General features: G+C 45.0%; 1 protein-coding gene across 4 annotated transcripts in view; it reads left to right on the top strand.

The window, feature by feature from the left end:
* Positions 1-26,521, top strand: part of LOC110520788 (SHC-transforming protein 1) — a 35,820-nt gene extending 9,299 nt beyond the window's left edge. The window contains exons 2-14 of one of the 4 annotated variants that reach the window (XM_090223722.1): positions 1,352-1,398; positions 8,183-8,347; positions 8,669-8,739; positions 9,671-9,734; positions 10,496-10,615; positions 10,827-10,880; positions 12,815-12,866; positions 17,455-17,581; positions 17,697-17,847; positions 19,782-19,839; positions 22,454-22,573; positions 22,859-23,103; positions 23,255-26,521. In XM_090223722.1, coding sequence (XP_090079848.1) covers positions 1,387-1,398; positions 8,183-8,347; positions 8,669-8,739; positions 9,671-9,734; positions 10,496-10,615; positions 10,827-10,880; positions 12,815-12,866; positions 17,455-17,581; positions 17,697-17,847; positions 19,782-19,839; positions 22,454-22,573; positions 22,859-23,103; positions 23,255-23,383 — 1,368 coding nt within the window. In that variant the 5' untranslated portion in view covers positions 1,352-1,386 and the 3' untranslated portion in view covers positions 23,384-26,521. Of the gene's footprint in view, positions 1-1,351; positions 1,399-7,581; positions 8,348-8,668; positions 8,740-9,670; positions 9,735-10,495; positions 10,616-10,826; positions 10,881-12,814; positions 12,867-17,454; positions 17,582-17,696; positions 17,848-19,781; positions 19,840-22,453; positions 22,574-22,858; positions 23,104-23,254 lie in introns of those variants that run through there. The other 3 variants (XM_090223731.1, XM_090223713.1, XM_090223736.1) reach the window with 3 other exon arrangements.
* Positions 26,522-26,847: the final 326 nt, after the last annotated feature.

Raw genomic sequence — 26,847 nt, 5'->3', positions numbered from 1 at the left:
TGACTATTGGATGTTCTTATAGGCACTTTAGTGTTGCCAGTAACAGTATAGCTTCCATACCTCACCTCGCTCCTACCTGGGCTCGAACCAGGAACACAACGACAACAGCCACCCTCGAAGCAGCATTACCCATGCAGAGCAAGGGGAACAACTAGTCCAAGTCTCAGAGCGAGTGACGTTTGAAACGCTATTAGCGCGCACCCCGCTAACTAGCTAGCCATTTCACATCGTTACACCAGCCTAATCTCGGGAGTTAATAGGCTTGAAGTCATAAACAGCAGAGCTGCTGGCAAAATGTATGAACGTTCTGTTTGAATGAATGCTTATGAGCCTGCTGGTGTCTAAGATCGCTCAGTCAGACTGCTCTATCAAATCATAGACTTAATTATAACATAATAACACACAGAAATGCGAGCCTTTGGTCATTAATATGGTAGAATCCAGAAACTATAATCTCGAAAACAAAACGTTTATTCTTTCAGTGAAATACGGAACTGTTCCGTATTTTGTCTAACGGATGGCCTCCCTAAGTCTAAATATTGCTGTTACATTGCACAACCTTCAATGTTATGTCATAATTACGTAAAATTCTGGCAAATTGGTTCCGAATGAGCCATGCAGCACAAACTGTTGCATATACCCTGACTCTGCGTGCAATGAACGCCAGAGAAGTGACACACATTCACCTGGTTAATATTTCCTGATAACCTGGATTTATTTTAGCTACATATGCAGGTTTAAAAATATATACTTCTGTGTACTGATTTTACGAAAGGCATTGGTGTTTATGATTAGGTACACGTTGGAGCAACGATAGTCCTTTTTCGCGAATGCGCACTGCATCGATTATATGCAACGCAGGACACACTAGATAAACTAGTAATATCATCAACCATGAGTAGTTATAACTAGTGATTATGATTGATTGATTGTTTTCTATAAGATAAGTTTCATGCTAGCTAGCAACTTACCTTGGCTTCTTACTGCATTCGCGTAACAGGCAGGCTCCTCATGCGGCAGGGGGTTAGAGTGTTGGACTAGTTAACCGTAAGGTTGCAAGATTGAATCCCTGAGCTGACAAGGTAAAAATCTGTCGTTCTGCCCCTGAACAAGGCAGTTAACCCACCGTTCCTAGGCCGTCATTGAAAATAAGAATGTGTTGTTAACTGACTTGCCTAGTTAAATAAAGATTAAATAAAGGTGTAAAAAAAAAAGGCTAAATTGGTGTCCAAAATTACCGATTTCCGATTGTTATGACAACTTCAAATCGTCCCTAATTAATCTGCCATTCCGATTAATCGGTCAACCTCTAGTGTGTACCATGTGCTGATGTGCGCTTTGGTGTTTTTAGGGTTACAGACACTCACAGGCAGTCAGTGTTGTCCCATGGAATACGTGGTAAGAAATTGAGAGACACACACACAGGCATATGGGTTGCTGGTTGCGCCTCCCACTGTCAGTATCTCCCTGCTGTAAAGGACATTGTTTATTTGTCTATCTAAGCCATTTAGAGGTGTGTGTGTTACTGTTACTGTTACACTGGTGCAGGGCCTGGTGTGGGGTTGCTGGGTGTGCATTCAACAATCACTCTGTATACCGCTGTGATCTGTATGGTGAACGCTGTCATTACACTGTGGGTGTGCATTCAACAATCGCTCTGTATACCGCTGTGATCTGTATGGTGAACGGTGTCATCACACTGTGGGTGTGCGTTCAACAATCAATCTCTCTGTGGGCAACACTTTGTAACGCTGAGGTGTTGACGTGGGTTCTGTGGTTCTCTCCCTGATTCTGTCTCTCTAGCGGTTCTGCAGTTCTAGGTCTTCTTCTGTGTTTCTGTCTGAATCTCGGTTCTCATCACTGGAAGTTCTCACTTGGTCCACTGATCACTTTGGTTTTCTCTTTTCTTTTTAAGACTTGAAGAATATGTATCTTGACTGCCACATCAAGTGTATTGTTTCTGTTGTTACTGCCCTGTTTGTGAGATAATAACCTGTTCTTTACCAGCGGTGAACTCGTGGTACAGTAGCTGCTTGGCATTGCCAGGTTAAATGTACATATTTGGCCGTATACATCAATGTTATTCACAATGCCCTCAAATCAGCCTGCATCTCTGGTCTGTGTGGTCTGTCTGGTCTGTCGAGAGAGAGAGAGAGAGACTCTCCCCTCCCTCTCTTCCTCTGTCTGTTTCCCTCCTTTTTTCTCTTTCCCTCCATCTCAATTCAATCCATCTCTCCCTCTGGTTCTCAGGTTACCAAACAGGAATAAGGGGGAGGAGCCTTTTAGAGGGGAAACAGCCCATGATGTCTCTACTATCTCCATCCCTCTCTCCTTCCCCTCCTCCATCCATTCCGTTGTCCTTCCCCTAGTGTGTGTGTGAGAGAGAAAGGGAGAGAGCAATGCTCAGTGCACACGCATGCATATACTGTTAAATGATTTAGACTGCAAAGTGGGAGAGGGGAAAAGGGGAGGAGAGGGAAAGGGAAGGAGGGAGGGAAAGGGAAGGAGGGAAGGAAATGGAACGAGAGAGGGAAAGGGAAGGAGGGGTGAGCGGATGAGACAGCAGCAGCGCATGAGCGAGAGAGAGAGAGAGGCGGCATCACCCAGACAGACAAGACAGAGCTGGAAGGAAAGCAAAGGGGAATGAGAGAGCGAAGCAAGAGGAGGAGAGGAAGACAATGAAGGAGTGCCGCTGTTCAGCCCTGCCATTCTGCTGTTTCACATTCAACTGAGACGGGGAAGAGAGGAAGAGGACAAGCTGAGGAGAGGATAGATGGAGAGGATATGAGATCTGGCAATGACTTTGTGATTTAAACGAGTGGAAGAGAGGAGAGAGAGAGGGTGTTTAAACATGAATATGGTTCTGATGTGAATATGGAGCTCTGTTAATACCATGCTACGGATAATCACCTCTACTCTGTCTAACCCAAAATAAGGAACAATCGTTTTACATTTTTCATTCACTCTTGAAGCAAAGGAAGAGTTCTCAAGAATTTATTCACAACTCAAAGCAAAAAAATAACATTTTTTGTAGTAAAATAAACAATTATAGGTGGAAAAAAACCTGCTCTGCAGATTATTATACAATCACCACCTTTGTCGTTACTTACCTAACAGTTAGGACTGTACAGGAAAACATTCAGGTTGTTGTTATGCAATTTTTTTCTAAAGTGTTAGCTATTGTGATAGTAAAGTTTATTGATATTAATATTGACTATCATATATGAAAGTATTTCATCCTCTGAAGCAATATATGTTGTGTTAATCCATGTGTCCTAGCCGGAGTCTGGAATCAGCCAGGTTGGGATGTCAACATTGATTTGGTTTTATGGCCGGTGCGACGTGGGCCAAACTTTGATCATTTCCTGAGTGGTATTGATCCCTCCAGGAGTCTCTGGCTGGCCGACCGGCTGTGGTTTCTATAGTTAGATGTTAAAGGCCGTAATGGGTCAGTCTCAGCTCTGCTTAGCTGCTCCTGGGCTCTGATTTGTGGAAGCAGTCTGTTATCTCATTGTCTGAGATGTTTCTGCCGCTGTCAGGATTTCTCAATATAGATCCTGAGCAGGCTTCTCTTTTAATGTTTGTTGCCATGGCAACTTGCATCCGCTGCAGTCGGAGACAGACTGAGATGTAAAGTTATTTTGAGTCTTTTTCTCTTTTTTCAAATACTGGTGCTGTTCTTTCTATACTTTTCTGTCTAGGGTGGTGATAACCAGGAGAAACAGTCCAGACAGGACCGGGCTACTGGTGGGGTGGTGATAACCAGGAGAAACAGTCCAGACAGGACCAGACTACTGGTGGGGTGGTGATAACCAGGAGAAACAGTCCAGGCAGGACCAGACTACTGGTGGGGTGGTGATAACCAGGAGAAACAGTCCAGACAGGACCGGGCTACTGGTGGGGTGGTGATAACCAGGAGAAACAGTCCAGACAGGACCAGACTACTGGTGGGGTGGTGATAACCAGGAGAAACAGTCCAGACAGGACCGGGCTACTGGTGGGGTGGTGATAACCAGGAGAAACAGTCCAGACAGGACCATACTACTGGTGGGGTGGTGATAACCAGGAGAAACAGTCCAGGCAGGACCAGACTACTGGTGGGGTGGTGACAACCAGGAGAAACAGTCCAGGCAGGACCAGACTGCTGGTGGGGTGGTGACGACCCGGAGAAACAGTCCTGACAGGACCAGACTACAGGTGGGGTGGTGATGACCAGGAGAAACAGTCCAGACAGGACCAGACTACAGGTGGGGTGGTGATGACCAGGAGAAACAGTCCAGACAGGACCAGACTACAGGTGGGGTGGTGATGACCAGGAGAAACAGTCCAGACAGGACCAGACTACTGGTGGGGTGGTGATGACCAGGAGAAACAGTCCAGACAGGACCAGACTACAGGTGGGGTGGTGATGACCAGGAGAAACAGTCTAGACTACTGGTGGGGTGTTAGTGTGTTGAACCTCTAACCTATTTATGTAAATGTAGGCTCTGTCTAGAATTCTAGACTGAATTTGATGCAGTGTTCTTGCTGGTTTGCCATGAGGTATATCTCTCGTTCTCTCTCTTCAACGTCTGCCGTGCCATCTTTGCTGGTAACTAGCGTCCTGACCGGAACAGGTGGTATACCAAGCCGATGTCAGAAATGACTAGTCTGGATTATAATCAGATAATTCTACATGTGGACATATCATTCACTTTGTACAGCTGTGGAACTGTGTAGTCTTAACTGGTATAATCAGCTGTGTTGTTTATGTGTTAGTGTAGTGGTGACTTTCTCTACTTGTTGTGTGTGTTTTCTATCTGTGTGTAGGAGAATCAGGACATCTTTTCAGGTAGAGGGCGCTATACTCAGCACTCATCTGACCTACACTGTGTTTTATTCTGTGCACTAACATCTGGCAGGGCGAGGGTTAAACCTGCTGTACTAGCATTTACTAGTGTTAACCTATGTTTGCTAACTGACCCGTTGGCTATGTTTGTGACATCTCGTCACTGTTAGCGACTGGTTCTGTCTGTTGCTAGCGTTGCGTTGCTAGCGTTGCATTGCGTTCAATTGTGAAACGCTAGCAACTCTATACGTTCATCTGTGTTGACATTTATATTTTAGTCATTTAGCAGACACTCTTTTCCAGAGCGACTTAGAGTTGTGAGTGCATACTTGTTCGTACTGGTCCCCCATAGGAATCGAACCCACAACTCTGGCGTTGCAAGCCTAATGCTCCACCAGGTGAGCCACACGGGACACGTTGTCTACAGCCACTAATTGGCCGTCGCGATCTGACCATCTAGCCTGCATTTAGCATTCCACTGGTAGTGCTACAGCACTAGGACAAATAGACATTTAGAGCATAGACTATAATGGAAGACTTTTGTAGTTATGCGAAGACAGTTAGGCTGTGCTAAGAGCCTGCCGTAGGCTGTCGTAAGACCTTAATAGCCCTTCATAGCCCCTACATAGCACTTCATAGCTAATCCCAGTCTGATGTGTTCTGGTGCTCTCTGTCTGGGAGGAGACGTTAGCTAGTTATATTCCAGGTTCAACCTCCACTATTCAGTCCTGTGAGCTGACAAGCCCCTGGAGTTATATTCCTGGTTCAACCTCCACTATTCAGTCCTGTGAGCTGTGTCTTGTGGCTGGAGACTGTTCATGTTAGACATCTTTAGTTTTCTCTTTGGATGGACTATGCAGATTGTTCGGATTGTAGTTAGCTCAGTGTTTCTAGTTAGGCTAGTACTGTATCGTGCTGTGCTGTGTCAAGAAATACACATGCTTCTCTCAGGTAACTGACTATTGGCGTGGCTTGTTTAAACAAGACTGTTTCTGTGGAATCGATAAGGAGAGAGAGAGAGGGGAGGGAGGTTTAATTAAGTGTAATGACTGGGTGATGGAGTTCTCTAACAAGCCTCCAGTACCATTCAGGTCTCATTATCATCAAAACAATCCCACCGATGGTGTCATCAGCCAATGACCTACATTCTCTCTTGTTACATCACCACTGTGTGTGTCACTGTTTCTGTAACCAGAAAGAGGCAACTTCTCCAACTCTAGCACTTCTGATGCTATGGTGCTCCAGAACGTATCCACTCTAACCAGGGCAGCAATGTTCTAGAACAGCTCTACCTACGGTTTTAGCCATATCAGAAACTTCAGTCAGGGACAAGCCCAGCATCTGGTGCTTTCTTATCTATCAGTCGTTTTCTTATCTAGTGGTGTCTGTTACTAGGTTATGTGCATTGTATAGACTCTGGCTGTAGTTACAGAGTGAGTGTGGAGAGAGACAGACAATCTTTGAAGTAGAGGGACTGTTTAAGAGGACAGTCTGGAGAACGGGAAAGGAGACGAGGGAGGGGGGGAGGGGGAGCGAGAGATCATTTGGAAGAGAAGGCAGGAAGTGGTGGAGCGAGAGAAGGAGGAAGTGCAGCGGCTACTGAGGGAGGCACAGAAAACAGTGTGGAGGAGGAGAGAGGGATTCCATGAGAGGATAGGAGAGGACAAGCTGAGGGGAGAGAGAAGCGCAGAGAGCGGGAGAGAGACTGCACAGGAGGTGATCTGGAGGAAGAGAGAGGAAGAGGGGGAGAAAGCCAAGGCCATCCAGAGAGGACACGAGACCATCTGGAGGAAGAGAGAGAGGGAGTGAGGAAAAGGGAGAGGGAGTGTGTAAGGAAGAGGGAGTGAAAGAGTACAGAGGAGGAAGAGTTAAATTACTTAGGAGCATTCTCCAGCAGCCTTGGAACCTGAAAAACAAAGCTGCTCACAGGAGAGAAAGAGGGATAAAGAGAGAGAGAGGAATAAAAAGCAGGAGGGATAGAGAGATTTTCCCTGCCAGAATTGGTGTCTGGCCATAGATCAGCAGGTCTTAACAGAACTTTGCTATATTAAACTCTGCAGATAATCTTACTCTGTTGTATCAACCCGTGTGTGTGTGTGTGTGTGTGTGTGTGTGTGTGTGTCCCTTCTGATCTACTCGTTGGCAGCTGATAGGGATTTTATGGGCCCGTGTCAGGCAAGAGAGGCTAGTGAGCTACTGTCCTGACAGACACGCTGAAACGCGCACACACACACCACAGACTCACACACTCTGTGCCATTTACAGGCAGTAGAGTAGGTTTCTACTCCAACACATGCTAACAGACACATGAGGGTAGGCCCCTTGATTGAGTAACTCATACCACCTGAGTTTCTGTGTCAATAGACAATCACATTCTGAGGTTGTATGTGGAATCTCCATGGTGCTCAAAGATGAACAACTGGACTTAAGTGCCATGCTACATTAGTTGACATGCTGATGTGCTCAAACAGCATTTTTCAGAACAGGTGCTACATACTTGATCACAAAAATCCTTTTTGATTCTGTCTATTGGAAAGTGGCATTCATTTCTGTGGATTGAAAGTGATAACATGTTGTAAGACTGACAGCGAAGACACCAAACAACTGAGTATCACTCCATCAGTGTGCTGGGTTAGACTCTTAGAGTGATCCCCTCTGATCTTCAATCGCTCCTCTTGCTGCTCTCCTCTGTCTTGTAGATGGTGTTTCTTGCGCAGTGTCTGCTGCACTGCCTGACAATGACGGGAGGATATAAAACAGGGCGGACGGACAGACAACGGTCACTGAGAGGGAAAGAAAGACGAGCGAGTTTTTGAGCGAGCGACTGATAATACAGAGAAGGAGAGAATGAACCACCGTTGTTGTTTAGACTGAATCACACCAGTGTGTGTGGACTTGTTAGAGAAACACTGAAATAACATCAAACATCTCAGATCCATGATGGAGCTGGTCCCTAAAACTAAGTACACTCACTTCCGGAGTGAATCTCTCAGTTCGAATGACGATACCAACTCCAACCCTTTGTCCCTCCCCCCTTCCACCCCCGCAACCCCCCTCACCCCTCCTGGGCTACCCTCCTCCCTCTCCTCCTCCTCTCTCACACCCATCCTCCCCCCTTCCTCCCCCCGCCGGGCCGAGAACAGCCCCACCACGCTCTGTTCCTTCTTCCCCAGGATGGGAGCCCTTCGCCTGGGCATCTCTGCTACTCTACTCCCAGGCCTCAAGGTCTCCATTAGGCCTCAGCGGGCTCAAGCCCCCATGGGGTCTTCAGGGGGTAACAGTTCCAGCTCTCCCACTCCTCACCCCCCTCCCTGTCTAACAGCCCCCTCTCCCCCCCATCGCCCCCCTCTGCAGGATATGAACCGGCTGGGTGGGGCGTCCAGGAGGGCGCGGGTGGAGGGGGGGCAGCTGGGGGGAGATGAGTGGACGCGCCACGGCTCCTTCGTCAACAAGCCCACCAGAGGATGGCTACACTCAGACCATGTGGTCAGCACCACTGGGGTCGCCTACTCAGTACGGGTAAGAGTTGGTTGTTCTCTGTTTTTCAGTTTGTTGGACGTAGGCCTATAGGCTAGTACTTGCATATTTCTTTAACTTTCCATATCTATCCATTTTTCTGTTGCTCTCTCAAAATGATCTATTCTCTTGTCTGTCCATCTTTCCGTCTCTATCTGTTTCCATCTGCCCCTCCGGTCAGTGTGGGTGTTCTGGAGGAAATGGAATCCTAGTTCATATGAGTTCCTTTCCTGTTTCCTGTGTAGTGTATGGGCTGTGTGGAGAGGAGTGCTGTAGGATGTGGCATCCCTGTTCATATGCGTCTCCTCTCTATTTCCTGTGTAGTATATGGGCTGTGTGGAGGTGCTACAGTCTATGAGGGCGCTGGACTTCAACACCAGAACTCAGGTCACCAGGTGCGAACCTCCAATTGTTCAAGGGATAGTTCAACCAATTACAAAATGTCATATTGGTTTCGTTACCCTGTAAGCAGTCTATGGAAACATTATGACAATCAAAATCCCCGGAAGTATGTCAAATTGATTGTGAAGCTCAACAAAGTCACTTATAGATGATTTGAACATGATGTGCGGAAAATGCTAATGTCGGTACCATGACTTGAATGGGATTTGTGCAACAATTGCTAAAACGTTAGCATTTGGAAACAGTGCCAGGAAAACTAAACCAAGGCATGGATTGCTGTCATACCTTGTCCTTAGACTGTTTACAGGGTAAGGAAACCAATGTGTTATTTTGTCATTTGGGTGAACTAACCGTTTAAGCTGTTGTTTAAGGCTAATGATCAAGTTACTGCACGCAGATGTACCGTGGTTAGGTAGTACAAAACAGAGCCATGTAGTTAGAGCTAAGTGTTGTATATTGCTCTGGTTCAAAACAGAGCCATGTAGTTAGAGCTAAGTGTTGTATAGGGCTCTGGTTCAAAACATAGCCATGTAGTTAGAGCTAAGTGTTGTATAGGGCTCTGGTTCAAAACATTGCAAATCACAAAATGTACTCTTACTAGCTACCTCCTTTTCACATAAAAATGCATTATTTATCTCCAGTTCATATCCCCCAGTTCTCTTTTTTGCCCCGTTCTATTTAGGTTTAACAGTATTGTGTGTGTGTGCCTACCGCCCTCACAACCTCTAAATTAGCATGTTCTGGAATCCTGGTGGTTTCCTTCTGGTTTCTATAGTGATGTTTGTATCCATGGTGAGGATGAGTGTGGTTGTCAGGATGATCAAGTCTGTGTCACATGTTGCCAGATTTCATCTAATCTGCTGCACAGTGTGAAATCCGCACAAGTGTGTTACAGAGAGATTCTCACACGTGTTGTTGTTTCAGAGAGGCTATCTCAGTGGTGTGTGAGGCAGTGCCTGGAGCCAAAGGAGCCCAACGCAAGAGAAAGGTACACCAATATACACACACAAAGAGTATTATTTATTTATGTGTTAAGTGGAAGGCCGTGGTCAGGGCGTTGTTGGATCTGGATTTAGCTGGATTGACCACTCTGTGGTCAGTGGTACTTCCAGGTAATTACCTCTGTCTCTCTCACACATGTACACACTGCCCCTTGCATGAGGGAGACTTGTGACTAAGTTGTGTGTTCCGAGTCTAAGCCAACTCCGTCTGGGCCGGGCCCAGCCTGTCTTTCTGTGGGGGGGGGGGGGAATTCCTGTAAAACTCCATGCATCCACCCAAACACTACATAAAACAGCTATATACACAACAGACTGGTTTGGCTAAATCATGTCTGGCCCTGTGAGACTGTGGGAGACTGTGGGAGACTGTGGGGGACTGTGTGAGACTTGACTAGACAAGCTTCAGTGGCAGCCTGCAGCTGTTCTTCTACATACACACATACACACACACACACACACACACACGGCTCAGACATGCTTCTCCCTCTCTATTGCCTTCACACACACACACGGCTCAGACATGCTTCTCCCTCTCTATTGCCTTCACACACACACACGGCTCAGACATGCTTCTCCCTCTCTATTGCCTTCACACACACACATTATTCTCTGTATATTGTACAGTACGTTTACTATGCTCTGTTGTTATCCTTTAGGATATCTTCTGTTTAATCTTCCTTATTGGTGAAATCTTCCTTTCCCTGTTGGCCTTCTGTTTAACATGAATGTCCCTCCCCTCCCTCTCCAGCCGTCGTCTCGCTGTATGAAGTCCATTCTGGGGAAACGTAACCTGCAGTTTGCTGGGATGACCATCAGCCTGACGGTCTCTACCAGCAGCCTCAACCTGCTGGCCTCCGACTGCAAACAGGTGACACACACACACAAGAACTTTCGTGCATGGATCCTGAATGAGTGTTTGTTGTTATTGATTTATCTGGGTTTGTTATTACAGACTGTTACATGGTGTTAATTACATCATCCAGTCAGTTAGGTATTTATTATTCACTATATCTAACTGTCAATAGAACCAACCCCTACTGCTGAATGGAGAGACATGATCTCTCTCTCTCTTTTCACAGATAATTGCAAATCATCACATGCAGTCCATCTCTTTCGCTTCTGGAGGAGACCCAGTGAGTCATACAGCCCTCTCCCTTGCTCACCTCACTATCCATCCTCTATACCCACTCTATTCATTGCTCTGCCTCTGTCCACCCATCTACTTCTCTATGCCTCTCTCTCTCTCCCTGCTTCACTCTGTCCACCCATCTACTTCTCTATGCCTCTCTCTCTCTCTCTCTCCCTGCTTCACTCTGTCCACCCATCTACTTCTCTATGCCTCTCTCTCTCTCTCTCTCTCTCTCTCCCTGCTTCACTCTGTCCACCCATCTACTTCTCTCTCTCTCTCTCTCTCTCTCTCTCTCTCTCTCTCGCTCTCCCTGCTTCACTCTGTCCACCCATCTACTCCTCTATGCCTCTCTCTCTCTCTCTCCCTGCTTCACTCTGTCCACCCATCTACTCCTCTATGCCTCTCTCTCTCTCTCTTCCTGCTTCACTCTGTCCACCCATCTACTCCTCTATGCCTCTCTCTCTCTCTCTCTCTCTCTCTCCCTGCTTCACTCTGTTTTTCCATCTACTCCGCTATCCCTGTCACGCTGCCTCTCCGTCTTGCTCCGTCCATCTTTCTTTTCCTCTATCCATCTCTCTCTGTATTCCATAGCTCCTTTCCTCTTTTCCTCCCTCCTTTGTCTTCATCCACGTCAGTGGAACTCCCTGCCTCTCTTCCTCAGACATGTATTCTTTCTCTTCCTCCTCCTCTCTTCTTCCTCTCTAGTTCATTGTGTTTTAATAGCTCTTCCTCTTCTTCCTCTCTAGATCATGGTGTGTTAATAGCTCTTCCTCTTCCTCCTCTCTAGATCATGGTGTGTTAATAGCTCTTTCTCTAGATCATTGTGTGTTAATAGCTCTTTCTCTTCCTCCTCCTCTCTTCTTCCTCTCTAGTTCATTGTGTTTTAATAGCTCTTCCTCTTCTTCCTCTCTAGATCATGGTGTGTTAATAGCTCTCCCTCTTCCTCCTCTAGATCATTGTGTGTTAATAGCTCTTCCTCTTCCTCCTCTAGATCATTGTGTGTTAATATCTATTTCTCTTCCTCCTCTAGATCATTGTGTTAATAGCTCTTCCTCCTCTAGATCATTGTGTGTTAATAGCTCTTCCTCTTCCTCCTCTAGATCATGGTGTGTTAATAGCTCTTCCTCTTCCTCCTGTCTAGATCATGGTGTGTTAGTAGCCTTCCTCTTCCTCCTCTCTAGATCATGGTGTGTTAGTAGCTCTTCCTCTTCCTCCTCTCTAGATCATGGTGTGTTAATAGCTCTTCCTCTTCCTCCTCTCTAGATCATTGTGTGTTAATAGCTCTTCCTCTTTCTCCTCTCTAGATCATTGTGTGTTAATAGCTCTTCCTCTTCCTCCTCTAGATCATTGTGTGTTAATAGCTCTTCCTCTTCCTCTTCTAGATCATTGTGTGTTAATAGCTCTTCCGATTCTTCCTCTCTAGATCATGGTGTGTTAATAGCTCTTCCTCTTCCTCCTCTAGATCATTGTGTGTTAATAGCTCTTCCTCTTCCTCCTCTAGATCATTGTGTGTTAATAGCTCTTTCTCTTCCTCCTCTAGATCATTGTGTTAATAGCTCTTCCTCCTCTAGATCATGGTGTGTTAGTAGCTCTTCCTCTTCCTCCTCTAGATCATGGTGTGTTAATAGCTCTTCCTCTTCCTCCTGTCTAGATCATGGTGTGTTAGTAACCTTCCTCTTCCTCCTCTCTAGATCATGGTGTGTTAGTAGCCTTCCTCTTCCTCCTCTCTAGATCATGGTGTGTTAATAGCTCTTCCTCTTCCTCCTCTAGATCATTGTGTGTTAATAGCTCTTCCGACTAAACGTCTTTGCTTCCTTCTCTCTTCCAACTCACCCACTCTCCCCTTTTCTCCTCACCCTCTCCATATTTCCCTCTCATTTACCCCTCACACCCTCTCTTCCTCCTCCCCATCCCCCTCTTCTCTTTTCTCTCCCTCAGGACACAGCAGAGTATGTAGCTTACGTGGCCAAAGACCCAGTCAACCAGAGAGGTGAGACTCAATGTCATCCCTCCAATAGATTTATCCAGCAGAACATCCAGTCCTTGTTCAGTACCTTACATCAATGTCATTCCTCCAATAGATTTATCCAGCAGCACATCCAGTCCTTGTTCAGTACCTTACATCAATGTCATCCCTCCAATAGATTTATCCAGCAGCACATCCAGTCCTTGTTCAGTACCTTACATCAATGTCATCCCTCCAATAGATTTATCCAGCAGCACATCCAGTCCTTGTTCAGTACCTTACATCAATGTCATCCCTCCAATAGATTTATCCAGCAGCACATCCAGTCCTTGTTCAGTACCTTACATCAATGTCATCCCTCCAGTAGATTTATCCAGCAGCACATCCAGTCCTTGTTCAGTACCTTACATCAATGTCATCCCTCCTATAGATTTATCCAGCAGCACATCCAGTCCTTGTTCAGTACCTTACATCAATGTCATCCCTCCAATAGATTTATCCAGCAGCACATCCAGTCCTTGTTCAGTACCTTACATCAATGTCATCCCTCCAATAGATTTATCTAGCAGCACATCCAGTCCTTGTTCAGTACCTTACATCAATGTCATCCCTCCAATAGATTTATCCAGCAGCACATCCAGTCCTTGTTCAGTACCTTACATCAATGTCATCCCTCCAATAGATTTATCCAGCAGCACATCCAGTCCTTGTTCAGTACCTTACATCAATGTCATCCCTCCAATAGATTTATCCAGCAGCACATCCAGTCCTTGTTCAGTACCTTACATCAATGTCATCCCTCCAATAGATTTATCCAGCAGCACATCCAGTCCTTGTTCAGTACCTTACATCAATGTCATTCCTCCAATAGATTTATCCAGCAGCACATCCAGTCCTTGTTCAGTACCTTACATCAATGTCATCCCTCCAATAGATTTATCCAGCAGCACATCCAGTCCTTGTTCAGTACCTTACATCAATGTCATTCCTCCAATAGATTTATCCAGCAGCACATCCAGTCCTTGTTCAGTACCTTACATCAATGTCATTCCTCCAATAGATTTATCCAGCAGCACATCCAGTCCTTGTTCAGTACCTTACATCAATGTCATTCCTCCAATAGATTTATCCAGCAGCACATCCAGTCCTTGTTCAGTACCTTACATCAATGTCATCCCTCCAATAGATTTATCCAGCAGCACATCCAGTCCTTGTTCAGTACCTTACATCAATGTCATCACTCCAATAGATTATCCAGCAGCACATCCAGTCCTTGTTCAGTACCTTACATCAATGTCATCCCTCCAATAGATTTATCCAGCAGCACATCCAGTCCTTGTTCAGTACCTTACATCAATGTCATCCCTCCAATAGATTTATCCAGCAGCACATCCAGTCCTTGTTCAGTACCTTACATCAATGTCATCCCTCCAATAGATTTATCCAGCAGCACATCCAGTCCTTGTTCAGTACCTTACATCAATGTCATCCCTCCAATAGATTTATCCAGCAGCACATCCAGTCCTTGTTCAGTACCTTACATCAATGTCATCCCTCCAATAGATTTATCCAGCAGCACATCCAGTCCTTGTTCAGTACCTTACATCAATGTCATCCCTCCAATAGATTTATCCAGCAGCACATCCAGTCCTTGTTCAGTACCTTACATCAATGTCATCCCTCCAATAGATTTATCCAGCAGCACATCCAGTCCTTGTTCAGTACCTTACATCAATGTCATCCCTCCAGTAGATTTATCCAGCAGCACATCCAGTCCTTGTTCAGTACCTTACATCAATGTCATCCCTCCTATAGATTTATCCAGCAGCACATCCAGTCCTTGTTCAGTACCTTACATCAATGTCATCCCTCCAATAGATTTATCCAGCAGCACATCCAGTCCTTGTTCAGTACCTTACATCAATGTCATCCCTCCAATAGATTTATCTAGCAGCACATCCAGTCCTTGTTCAGTACCTTACATCAATGTCATCCCTCCAATAGATTTATCCAGCAGCACATCCAGTCCTTGTTCAGTACCTTACATCAATGTCATCCCTCCAATAGATTTATCCAGCAGCACATCCAGTCCTTGTTCAGTACCTTACATCAATGTCATCCCTCCAATAGATTATCCAGCAGCACATCCAGTCCTTGTTCAGTACCTTACATCAATGTCATCCCTCCTATAGATTTATCCAGCAGCACATCCAGTCCTTGTTCAGTACCTTACATCAATGTCATCCCTCCAATAGATTATCCAGCAGCACATCCAGTCCTTGTTCAGTACCTTACATCAATGTCATCCCTCCAATATATTTATCCAGCAGCACATCCAGTCCTTGTTCAGCACCTTACATCAATGTCATTCCTCCAATAGATTTATCCAGCAGCACATCCAGTCCTTGTTCAGTACCTTACATCAATGTCATCCCTCCAATAGATTTATCCAGCAGCACATCCAGTCCTTGTTCAGTACCTTACATCAATGTCATTCCTCCAATAGATTTATCCAGCAGCACATCCAGTCCTTGTTCAGTACCTTACATCAATGTCATCCCTCCAATAGATTTATCCAGCAGCACATCCAGTCCTTGTTCAGTACCTTACTTCAATGTCATCCCTCCAATAGATTTATCCAGCAGCACATCCAGTCCTTGTTCAGTACCTTACATCAATGTCATCCCTCCAATAGATTTATCCAGCAGCACATCCAGTCCTTGTTCAGTACCTTACATCAATGTCATCCCTCCAGTAGATTTATCCAGCAGCACATCCAGTCCTTGTTCAGTACCTTACATCAATGTCATCCCTCCAATAGATTTATCCAGCAGCACATCCAGTCCTTGTTCAGTACCTTACATCAATGTCATCCCTCCAGTAGATTCATCCAGCAGCACATCCAGTCCTTGTTCAGTACCTTACATTAATGTCATCCCTCCAGTAGATTTATCCAGCAGCACATCCAGTCCTTGTTCAGTACCTTACATCAATGTCATCCCTCCAATAGATTTATCCAGCAGCACATCCAGTCCTTGTTCAGTACCTTACATCAATGTCATCCCTCCAATAGATTTATCCAGCAGCACATCCAGTCCTTGTTCAGTACCTTACATCAATGTCATCCCGCCAGTAGATTTATCCAGCAGCACATCCAGTCCTTGTTCAGTACCTTACATCAATGTCATCACTCCAATAGATTTATCCAGCAGCACATCCAGTCCTTGTTCAGTACCTTACATCAATGTCATCACTCCAATAGATTTATCCAGCAGCACATCCAGTCCTTGTTCAGTACCTTACATCAATGTCATCCCTCCAATAGATTTATCCAGCAGCACATCCAGTCCTTGTTCAGTACCTTACATCAATGTCATCCCTCCAATAGATTTATCCAGCAGCACATCCAGTCCTTGTTCAGTACCTTACATCAATGTCATCCTTCCAATAGATTTATCCAGCAGCACATCCAGTCCTTGTTCAGTACCTTACATCAATGTCATCCCTCCAATAGATTTATCCATCAGCACATCCAGTCCTTGTTCAGTACCTTACATCAATGTCATCCTTCCAATAGATTTATCCAGCAGCACATCCAGTCCTTGTTCAGTACCTTACATCAATGTCATCCCTCCAATAGATTTATCCAGCAGCACATCCAGTCCTTGTTCAGTACCTTACATCAATGTCATCCCTCCAATAGATTTATCCAGCAGCACATCCAGTCCTTGTTCAGTACCTTACATCAATGTCATCCCTCCAATAGATTTATCCAGCAGCACATCCAGTCCTTGTTCAGTACCTTACATCAATGTCATCCTTCCAATAGATTTATCCAGCAGCACATCCAGTCCTTGTTCAGTACCTTACATCAATGTCATCCCTCCAATAGATTTATCCAGCAGCACATCCAGTCCTTGTTCAGTACCTTACATCAATGTCATCCCTCCAATAGATTTATCCAGCAGCACATCCAGTCCTTGTTCAGTACCTTACATCAATGTCATCCCTCCAGTAGATTTATCCAGCAGCACATCCAGTCCTTGTTCAGTACCTTACATCAATGTCATCCCTCCAGTAGATTCATCCAGCAGTACATCCAGTCCTTGTTCAGTACCTTACATCAATGTCATCCCTCCAGTAGATTCATCCAGCAGCACATCCAGTCCTTGTTCAGTACCTTACATCAATGTCATTCCTCCAATAGATTTATCCAGCAGCACATCCAGTCCTTGTTCAGTACCTTACATCAATGTCATCCCTCTACTTTGTTGCTTTTATGTATTTTGTTTTGTTGCTTTGTCTGCGTGCTACGTGTTGCTTGTCCTATATTATTCTGCGTGTGCTCACTGCTCATTGATTGTCTATATTGTAATTGTTTTAAATAACCTGCCCAGGGACTGCAGTTGAAAATTTGCCAGCTGGCTAAAACCGGCACTTTTACTGAAACATTGATTAATGTGCACTGTCCCTGTAAAAATAAACACAAACTCAATATATTTATCCAGCAGCACATCAAATCCCTGTTCAGTACCTTTCTTTGGACAGCGAGGCAGTGCCAATATTCCTTACCTCTGTTGTTTACCCTCCTCTCTGCTTCTTTTCTGTCCAGCGTGTCATATCCTGGAGTGTTCGGAGGGCTTGGCCCAGGAAGTCATCAGTACCATAGGGCAGGCCTTCGAACTACGCTTCAAACAGTACCTGAAGAACCCCCCCAAACTGGTCACCCCCCATGACAGGTGTGTGTGTGTGTGTGTGTGTGTGTGTGTGTGTGTGTGTGTGTGTGTGTGTGTGTGTGTGTGTGTGTGTGTGTGTTTCTCACTCCTGAGTTCTAACTCCTCTCCCCTTTCTCAGGATGGCTCCGTTTGATGGCTCAGCGTGGGAGGAAGAGGAAGATGAGGGAGCACCACCCCCTGCAGATGTTCCGTACTATAATAACTTCCCTGGGAAACAACCTCCTCCTGGGGGACTGGTGGACATGAGGGCCCGCCCTGGGGCTACGCTGGTGAGATATATACAGTGCCTTGCGAAAGTATTCGGCGCCCTTGAACTTTGCGACCTTTTGCCACATTTCAGGCTTCAAACATAAAGATATAAAACTGTATTTTTTTGTGAAGAATCAACAACAAGTGGGACACAATCATGAAGTGGAACGACATTTATTGGATATTTCAAACTTTTTTAACAAATCAAAAACTGAAAAATTGGGCGTGCAAAATTATTCAGCCCCTTTACTTTTAGTGCAGCAAACTCTCTCCAGAAGTTCAGTGAGGATCTCTGAATGATCCAATGTTGACCTAAATGACTAATGATGATAAATACAATCCACCTGTGTGTAATCAAGTCTCCGTATAAATGCACCTGCACTGTGATAGTCTCAGAGGTCCGTTAAAAGCGCAGAGAGCATCATGAAGAACAAGGAACACACCAGGCAGGTCCGAGATACTGTTGTGAAGAAGTTTAAAGCCGGATTTGGATACAAAAAGATTTCCCAAGCTTTAAACATTTAAACAAGGAGCACTGTGCAGGCGATAATATTGAAATGGAAGGAGTATCAGACCACTGCAAATCTACCAAGACCTGGCCGTCCCTCTAAACTTTCAGCTCATACAAGGAGAAGACTGATCAGAGATGCAGCCAAGAGGCCCATGATCACTCTGGATGAACTGCAGAGATCTACAGCTGAGGTGGGAGACTCTGTCCATAGGACAACAATCAGTTGTATATTGCACAAATCTGGCCTTTATGGAAGAGTGGCAAGAAGAGAGCCATTTCTTAAAGATATCCATAAAAAGTGTTGTTTAAAGTTTGCCACAAGCCACCTGGGAGACACACCAAACATGTGGAAGAAGGTGCTCTGGTCAGATGAAACCAAAATTGAACTTTTTGGCAACAATGCAAAATGTTATGTTTGGCGTAAAAGCAACATAGCTGAACACACCATCCCCACTGTCAAACATGGTGGTGGCAGCATCATGGTTTGGGCCTGCTTTTCTTCAGCAGGGACAGGGAAGATGGTTAAAATTGATGGGAAGATGGATGGAGCCAAATACAGGACCATTCTGGAAGAAACCCTAATGGAGTCTGCAAAAGACCTGAGACTGGGACGGAGATGTGTCTTCCAACAAGACAATGATCCAAAACATAAAGCAAAATCTACAATGGAATGGTTTAAAAATAAACATATCCAGGTGTTAGAATGGCCAAGTCAAAGTCCAGACCTGAATCCAATCGAGAATCTGTGGAAAGAACTGAAAACTGCTGTTCACAAATGCTCTCCATCCAACCTCACTGAGCTCGAGTTGTTTTGCAAGGAGGAATGGGAAAAAATTTCAGTCTCTCGATGTGCAAAACTGATAGAGACATACCCCAAGCGACTTACAGCTGTAATCGCAGCAAAAGGTGGCGCTACAAAGTATTAACTTAAGGGGGCTGAATAATTTTGCACGCCCAATTTTTCAGTTTTTGATTTGTTAAAAAAGTTTGAAATATCCAATAAATGTCGTTCCACTTCATGATTGTGTCCCACTTGTTGTTGATTCTTCACAAAAAAAATACAGTTTTATATCTTTATGTTTGAAGCCTGAAATGTGGCAAAAGGTCGCAAAGTTCAAGGGGGCCGAATACTTTCGCAAGGCACTGTGTATATATATATATATACACACACACACACACACACACACACACACACACATCAAGTAATTGTTAGTCAATTGTATTGAATCCAGACTGCAGCTCCAGGGGAGAGAGGGCAGTTCAGTATGTAGGCTAATCATCTGACCCAGTCTCACTCTCACATCACAGCAGGCCTTAGTCTTCCACTCTCTCTGGCGCTCTCCTTATTCACCTCACAGTGTGTGTGTGTGTGTCGTCAGTTGGTCAGTGTAATGTATGTTTTTCCATCTGTATCTTAATTGCTTCTGGTGTGTGTCTTTTCAGCCCTATGGACAGCCGGGCCAGAATGATATTCACAAGCAGCCGCTTCCCCCTCTACCAAGTGAGCCATCTCTCTCACTCTCTCTCACTCACTCACTCACTCACTCACTCTCTCACTCACTCTTACACACACACACACACTCACACTCACACTCACACACAGCTAAAGGATATGAGGTGACACAATACAATGACTTGCAGTGAGAGAATGACACGGACACAGTGAGAGGAAATGAGTCAGATTGACCGTGTTGCTCTAGGACAGTGTGTGTGTTGCTCTAGGAGAGTGTGTGTGTGTTGCTCTAGGACAGTGTGTGTGTTGCTCTAGGACAATGTGTGTTGCTCTAGGACAGTGTGTGTTGCTCTAGGACAGTGTGTGTTGCTCTCGGACAGTGTGTGTTGCTCTCGGACAGTGTGTGTTGCTCTCGGACAGTGTGTGTTGCTCTCGGACAGTGTGTGTTGCTCTCGGACAGTGTGTGTTGCTCTAGGACAGTGTGTGTTGCTCTTGGACAGTGTGTGTTGCTCTAGGACAGTGTGTGTTGCTCTCGGACAGTGTGTGTTGCTCTCGGACAGTGTGTGTTGCTCTCGGACAGTGTGTGTTGCTCTCGGACAGTGTGTGTTGCTCTCGGACAGTGTGTGTTGCTCTCGGACAGTGTGTGTTGCTCTTGGACAGTGTGTGTTGCTCTAGGACAGTGTGTGTTGCTCTCGGACAGTGTGTGTTGCTCTCAGACAGTGTGTGTTGCTCTCGGACAGTGTGTGTTGCTCTCGGACAGTGCGTGTTGCTCTCGGACAGTGTGCGTGTTGCTCTAGGACAGTGTGCGTGTTGCTCTAGGACAGTGTGCGTGTTGCTCTAGGACAGTGTGTGTTGCTCTCGGACAGTGCGTGTTGCTCTCGGACAGTGTGCGTGTTGCTCTAGGACAGTGTGCGTGTTGCTCTAGGACAGTGTGCGTGTTGCTCTAGGACAGTGTGCGTGTTGCTCTAGGACAGTGTGCGTGTTGCTCTCGGACAGTGTGTGTTGCTCTCGGACAGTGTGTGTTGCTCTAGGACAGTGTGTGTGTGTCAACTGTGACACTGTGTGTGTCAACTGGTCTCTGTGTTCCCATAGGGGTGTTGTGACGTGAATACCATTAATGCGATGACAATTATTTAATCAAATCAATTTACTACGTTTAAATGATTATGTGATTAAATTAATGATGTAACAATTAACTCATTAGCAATCTTGGGCACCACAGAAAAAGTTTGTTTAATGAGTTACAATTTCCCCGAATTGACTGAAGAATATCAGAATATACCTTTATCATATTAGTCATCCATGAATTATTATTACCTCATATCAGTCTCATTCTGAACGTCGTTGACCTAAATCTGCACCAACCCTAGTCTGCATGATGATTCAGCGATACACAAATTGTCTTAATTATTTATTTACTGACTAACTAAATAATCACACAGAATGACATAAACACACACAGGATAGATTATAGGTTGATTTCTAACATAATGCAATGAAAAGTCCCTAGTGGACTAACCCGATATGACGGCTGGTTACACAGTGAAAGGGCTGGGGAAAGAAAGAGCGGGAGAAGGACAGACAGAGGAATTAATCTATCGTACATGCAGTTGAATAATACGCTCATCGTAAATATGGATATTTAGCACCCTAACACCCGCTCATTCAGATGTAGAAATGCAATGTAAATATTTACGTTAAATAGAGGTGGCAGGGTAGCCTAGTGGTTAGAGTGTTGGACTGGTAACCGGAAGGTTGCAAGTTCAAATCCCTGAGCTGACAAGGTACAAATCTGTAATTTTGCCCCTGAACAGGCAGTTAACCCACTGTTCCTAGGCCGTCATTGAAAATAAGAATTTGTTCTCAACTTACTTGCCTAGTTAAATAAAGGTTAAAAAAATTAAATAAAAAATAAAAAAAGTATCTGGTTGTGTAAGTCTCTGGTTGTCCACTAGAAGTCACCATGTCCTTAGTAGTTATAGTAGGTTTCATCTAACTCTAATCTAACTCTAACTCCATCTCCTCCCACTTCCTCCACTGGACTTCCTCTCATCACCATGTCCTTAGTAGTTATAGTAGGTTTCATCTAACTCTAATCTAACTCTAACTCCATCTCCTCCCACTTCCTCCACTGGACTTCCTCTTATCACCATGTCCTTAGTAGTTATAGTAGGTTTCATCTAACTCCATCTCCTCCCACTTCCTCCACTGGACTTCCTCTTATCACCATGTCCTTAGTAGTTATAGTAGGTTTCATCTAACTCCATCTCCTCCCACTTCCCTCCACTGGACTTCCTCTCATCACCATGTCCTTAGTAGTTATAGTAGGTTTAATCTAACTCCATCTCCTCCCACTTCCTCCACTGGACTTCCTCTCATCACCATGTCCTTAGTAGTTATAGTAGGTTTAATCTAACTCCATCTCCTCCCACTTCCTCCACTGGACTTCCTCTTATCACCATGTCTGCTGGTGAGAATAATTTCTAAACAGATGCCTCAGATTTATACATCCTGTGAATTATCTGGGTTCTTCTATCTGTGACATCGCAGAACAGATATTCTATATAGCTGTTCTACTCTAAATGTTTCCCATCCCTGAACACCTCCCAGGTGATACTGACAGACAGGTATGTGATTAAACTCCTCTGATTGGTTGTTTCAGTGGGAGCAAAGGAGGGAGGGCGGGACCTGTGTGATGACCCCTCATACGTCAATGTGGATAAACCCCGCCCCGCAACAGCTGCAGCCAATGGCAATGCTCACAGAGATGCGTTCGACATGAGTGAGTCCCAGTTGGCCCTATCAGCTAGAGTCTGTATACAATACATCAACTGGCCCTGCAGTCTATAGCAGTCACTATCAGTCATCTCAGATAAGACTAATTAGAATGGTTATCAGCTATATTGCAGTAATTACACTACAGTAGAAGTCATTAGTTTATTCATTTGGGTTTGGACATAGGGGAAATTAGAATATTGGTATCCTGACTGTATCAAGAATGAATCTGGTCTGGTCATATGGTTTCAAAACGTCTCTCTCGCTCTGCCCTCTCTCCTTCTCCTCTCAGAGCCGTTTGATGATTCCCTGGGTGTATCAGGTCTGGGGGTCTCAGCGGCGCCCCCTCTGGTGGAACAGCTGCAGTGCGAGGCCTGGTTCCACGGCAGCCTGAGTCGCAGGCAGGCTGAGAGACTGCTGACCCGTGACGGAGACTTCCTGGTTCGAGAGTCAGGCACCACCCCTGGACAGTACGTCCTCACTGGACAACAGGGGGGTCAGCCCAAACACCTACTACTGGTCGACCCAGAGGGAGTGGTGAGTTGGGAGGGAGAGGTGTCTGAGTTAGAGCGAGCCACCCGAAGCCTTCCCACTTATCAGCTGTGACGTGATATGTTTTGTGACCCTCTCTCTTTCTCTGTGTGTGTGTGTGTGTGTGTCTGTCTGTGCGTGTTGTCCAACTACTCAGGTACGTACCAAAGACCACCACTTTGAGAGTGTGAGCCACCTGATCAGTTACCACATGGACAACAGACTGCCCATCGTATCAGCAGGCAGTGAGGTGTGTCTGCAACAACCAGTGGAGCACGGGGCCTGAACACACACACACACAGCAATGCAACACACACACACTCTCAGAAACACTACACACATAAGCAGTGCTGACAACATTAAGGAAAGCCAAAAAAACACCTCTATCACTCTTTCTGCCAAAATCATTTGCTCTCTGCTTTTCCTCACACCCTTCTCTCCTCCTGGACGACTCACTGTTACCTCAGTGATCCCTACTTCTGTTCATCCTTCCGTCATCGAGGTCCACTCCCTCCATCCCTCCAAAGAACGTGGGAGTAACACCTAGGAACATTTTATTTTCCTTCTCATTGGGACAGAAATTAATACAATTTAGTAAAAAAACTGAGCATTATTAATTAAATCATGCCATTGTATCATTTCTGAATGATTCTATCATAGTAAAAGAGGACTATGCACCTTGGAGGGGAGGAGTGAAACGTAGAGAAAGGAATGGAGGGATGGGGGGAGAGGTCTTGATCCAGACATGGCAGAGGAAACAGTTTCTCTCACCGTCACAGAAGCACTCCAAAGACTTGTCTGATGATTGGACTCATCAGAGAGCCAATCAAATATCAGTGGAACACAGGAACAGCCAATCAAATATCAGTGGAACACAGGAACAGCCAATCAAATATCAGTGGAACACATGAATAACCAATCATGACTGAGATCAGGCCTCCTGTTAATATGCATTGACATTTTTGTGTCCACACCAATCAGGGCCCTCGCTTACCATCAAGCCACTTCCATTAAAATACCTTTCATCTTTGACCATTGACCCTGAGTGATACCTGGTGATATCACGGTCTCTGTATGCAAAAAGGGGGTTGCTATACCAACAACCATTGTCTCTGTCTGTCCAAATATGGACAAGGTTTCTTTCCGGCCTCTGAAGGTGGAGTTTGATAAAAGGATGTCCGACATCCGCCTGTCTGTCTGCATGGGACTGGTCTCCCTGTCTGTCTGCATGGGACTGGTCTCCCTGTCTGTCTGCATGGGACTGGTCTTACCTTTCTGTCCTGATCATGACAAAGAAAGTGGACTTGGTTGGACTGGGGCGGCAGAAACCATGGAGATGACTCCTACACCAACATACAGTGTGCTAGTCTGTCTGTCATGTACTTTCATTGGGAGAATAGTGTCTTTACATAGAGAGGGATGTAGAGAAGACTGGGAAGGGGCAGGAGGCCGGGGGGAGGTTCCACATCTAGAGATGTCATCAGACCTAGACACGATGTCATCTGAAAGAGTTCAAAACCAATTCTAGGACGATGTCACAGTCAACCCAAATGCGACTGTCACAATTTAATCGGTGCTGTGTTGGAATCGTAGTTCGGATTAATGCCAATATTTTCTTGCTTTTCAATGGATTTGTTGTTAATATCTGCTTGCCTTGACAATCTATGGCCATGTCTCTGTCTGGATGGGTGGGGGGTGGAGGGGTTGGGGGGCATACTGGATGAAGTGTGTTTAATGCCGAAAGCGTTCGGTCCAGAGCATTCAAAGCATAGATTTTATCTCCTCTCCAAATGTGCTGCAACACTTGGTCAGGAGATTAGCTTTTAGCGTTAGCATTAGCGTAAGCATTAGTGTGTGATGATTCTTCTCAGTTCACTGCAGGGAAAACTGTGTTATCAGCACTGTTCACAACAAAATCTGGGAGCTTCGCGAACGTTGGTCAGATGTTGGACTTTGACGTGTTGTTTTCCTTGGAATTAGAAGATAGTAGAGGGAGAGAACGTGGAGGAATCATCCTCTCCCTCCTTCTCTTCATGATATGTTTTGTATCTTTTACTCGTGCCTTGTTTCTTCGATGCAGTCACCTCACTCCAGTGCAGCCTGTCACCTAATGTACTGTGCTTATTGTACAGTCAGTTGATGTACTTAATCCAAATGTAGTGGACTGTTGGATCCTGTCACATGGTCTCTCAGTCCATCAAAGACTCTGCAAAAAGGACACTGACTCTCACCACCCAGGTCCAGTGATGCCAATCCGCTCCTCTATTGCACATTCATTCTTACTTCCTGTTGTCACGGTTGCTTGATGTCGCAGCTCTCATTGGAAGGATTTCCACTCCACCTGTAAATAACATCAGATCTGATTGGTTGGTTTGAGTTATTTGTTCTGAAATGAAAGTCTTTATTGTTTAGATGTTATTAATAACATGGGTGGGACAGAACCAGATACTGTATTTCACATGTAATACCCACGGAAAACTTTTCTCTCTGAATCCAATTCATTTTGATTCTAGCCAATGAACCATGTCCAGGTTTTTGAGGGAGGCTGAAACCAAACTGTAAATGTGGAAGTGAAGAGTAACCTGGGATCTGCCACCTGCTGTACAAAATATTTCTGTCTCATCAGTAGGGTTGCAAAATCCTGTGGTTTTCCAGAAATCCTGGTTGGAGGATTCACGGAATTCCTGTTTATTCGCTCGTGTAATTCTAGGATTATTTTAACCAGGATTTCTGGAAAACCGGGGAATTTGGGGAAAGTTATCTGAATTTTGCAACTCTAGTCATGAGAAAGGGCTCTCTGAACCCGGACAGGTAATTGTTTTATTCATCTTTCTCATCGTGCTTGTGTGTGTGTTGTGAGAGAGGATGTGTGGATGATCAGAGTTTATGGTTGGGAGTGTAGGGGGTTGTGTAGTTCTTACATGGTGGCACTTGTGCTCTGTGTGTGAGGCCTTTGCTTCATTCTGTCACAAACACACAGGAAGGACAGCTGTGTTAGACACAGACTGTTTAAGTGACTATAGGTCCTGGATAGGCAACAAGAAAACAAGTATACAAGCCCCAAGGTGTGTGTGTAAAAGGAATCATCTATCCTCTACATAATTTGTGAAACATTCTAGCGTTGTCATTGTTCATCACAGTTGCCTTTGTTGCATGGAAATCATTGTTTTTACACTTTCTATATTGTTGTTTTGATGTACTTTTTAATTTGAGTTTTGAAAGCCAAAGGGTTATTTTCAATTAGCCTTCACAAATATTGATTTAATTTTGTACTTTTTACAGTTCTGTTGTAATGCTCTTGTTCTTTTGGGGGGGAAATACATCTGTTTACACCTGTACCTGAAATCACAGATTGCATATAAATGCATATGTCATGAATCTTTCTTGGTGAGTTTGGCTTTAAAATGCAGTTTCTGGATTTACACTTTGGTCTCCTGTGATGTGTTTTCTTAAATGTTGATTCATAACTATTAAATAGAACATATCCCCTTTACTTATTTATTCTGCTAAATACAGGTGAGGACGATATATTGTTTTAAGTGAAGTTCTACACTTCGAGGAGACGACCAAGGAGATTATGAGAGGACAAGGAAAGAGACAGGATCGGGCAGGAAGAAGTTACTTGAGTTACCACAGGGGGCATGAAGAAGTTACTTGAGTTACCACAGGGGGGGTAGAGGCTTGTTGAGTTACCACAGGGGGGCAGGAAGAAGTTACTTGAGTTACCACAGGGGGGCAGGAAGAAGTTAC

The sequence above is a fragment of the Oncorhynchus mykiss genome, chromosome 3 (genome assembly GCF_057628025.1).
Source record: "Oncorhynchus mykiss isolate SJ-2025 chromosome 3, ASM5762802v1, whole genome shotgun sequence".
In the NCBI taxonomy this organism is placed as follows: Eukaryota; Metazoa; Chordata; class Actinopteri; order Salmoniformes; family Salmonidae; genus Oncorhynchus; species Oncorhynchus mykiss.
The sequence above is the reverse complement of the archived record's forward strand: the minus strand, read 5'-3'. Positions and strand labels throughout refer to the sequence as shown.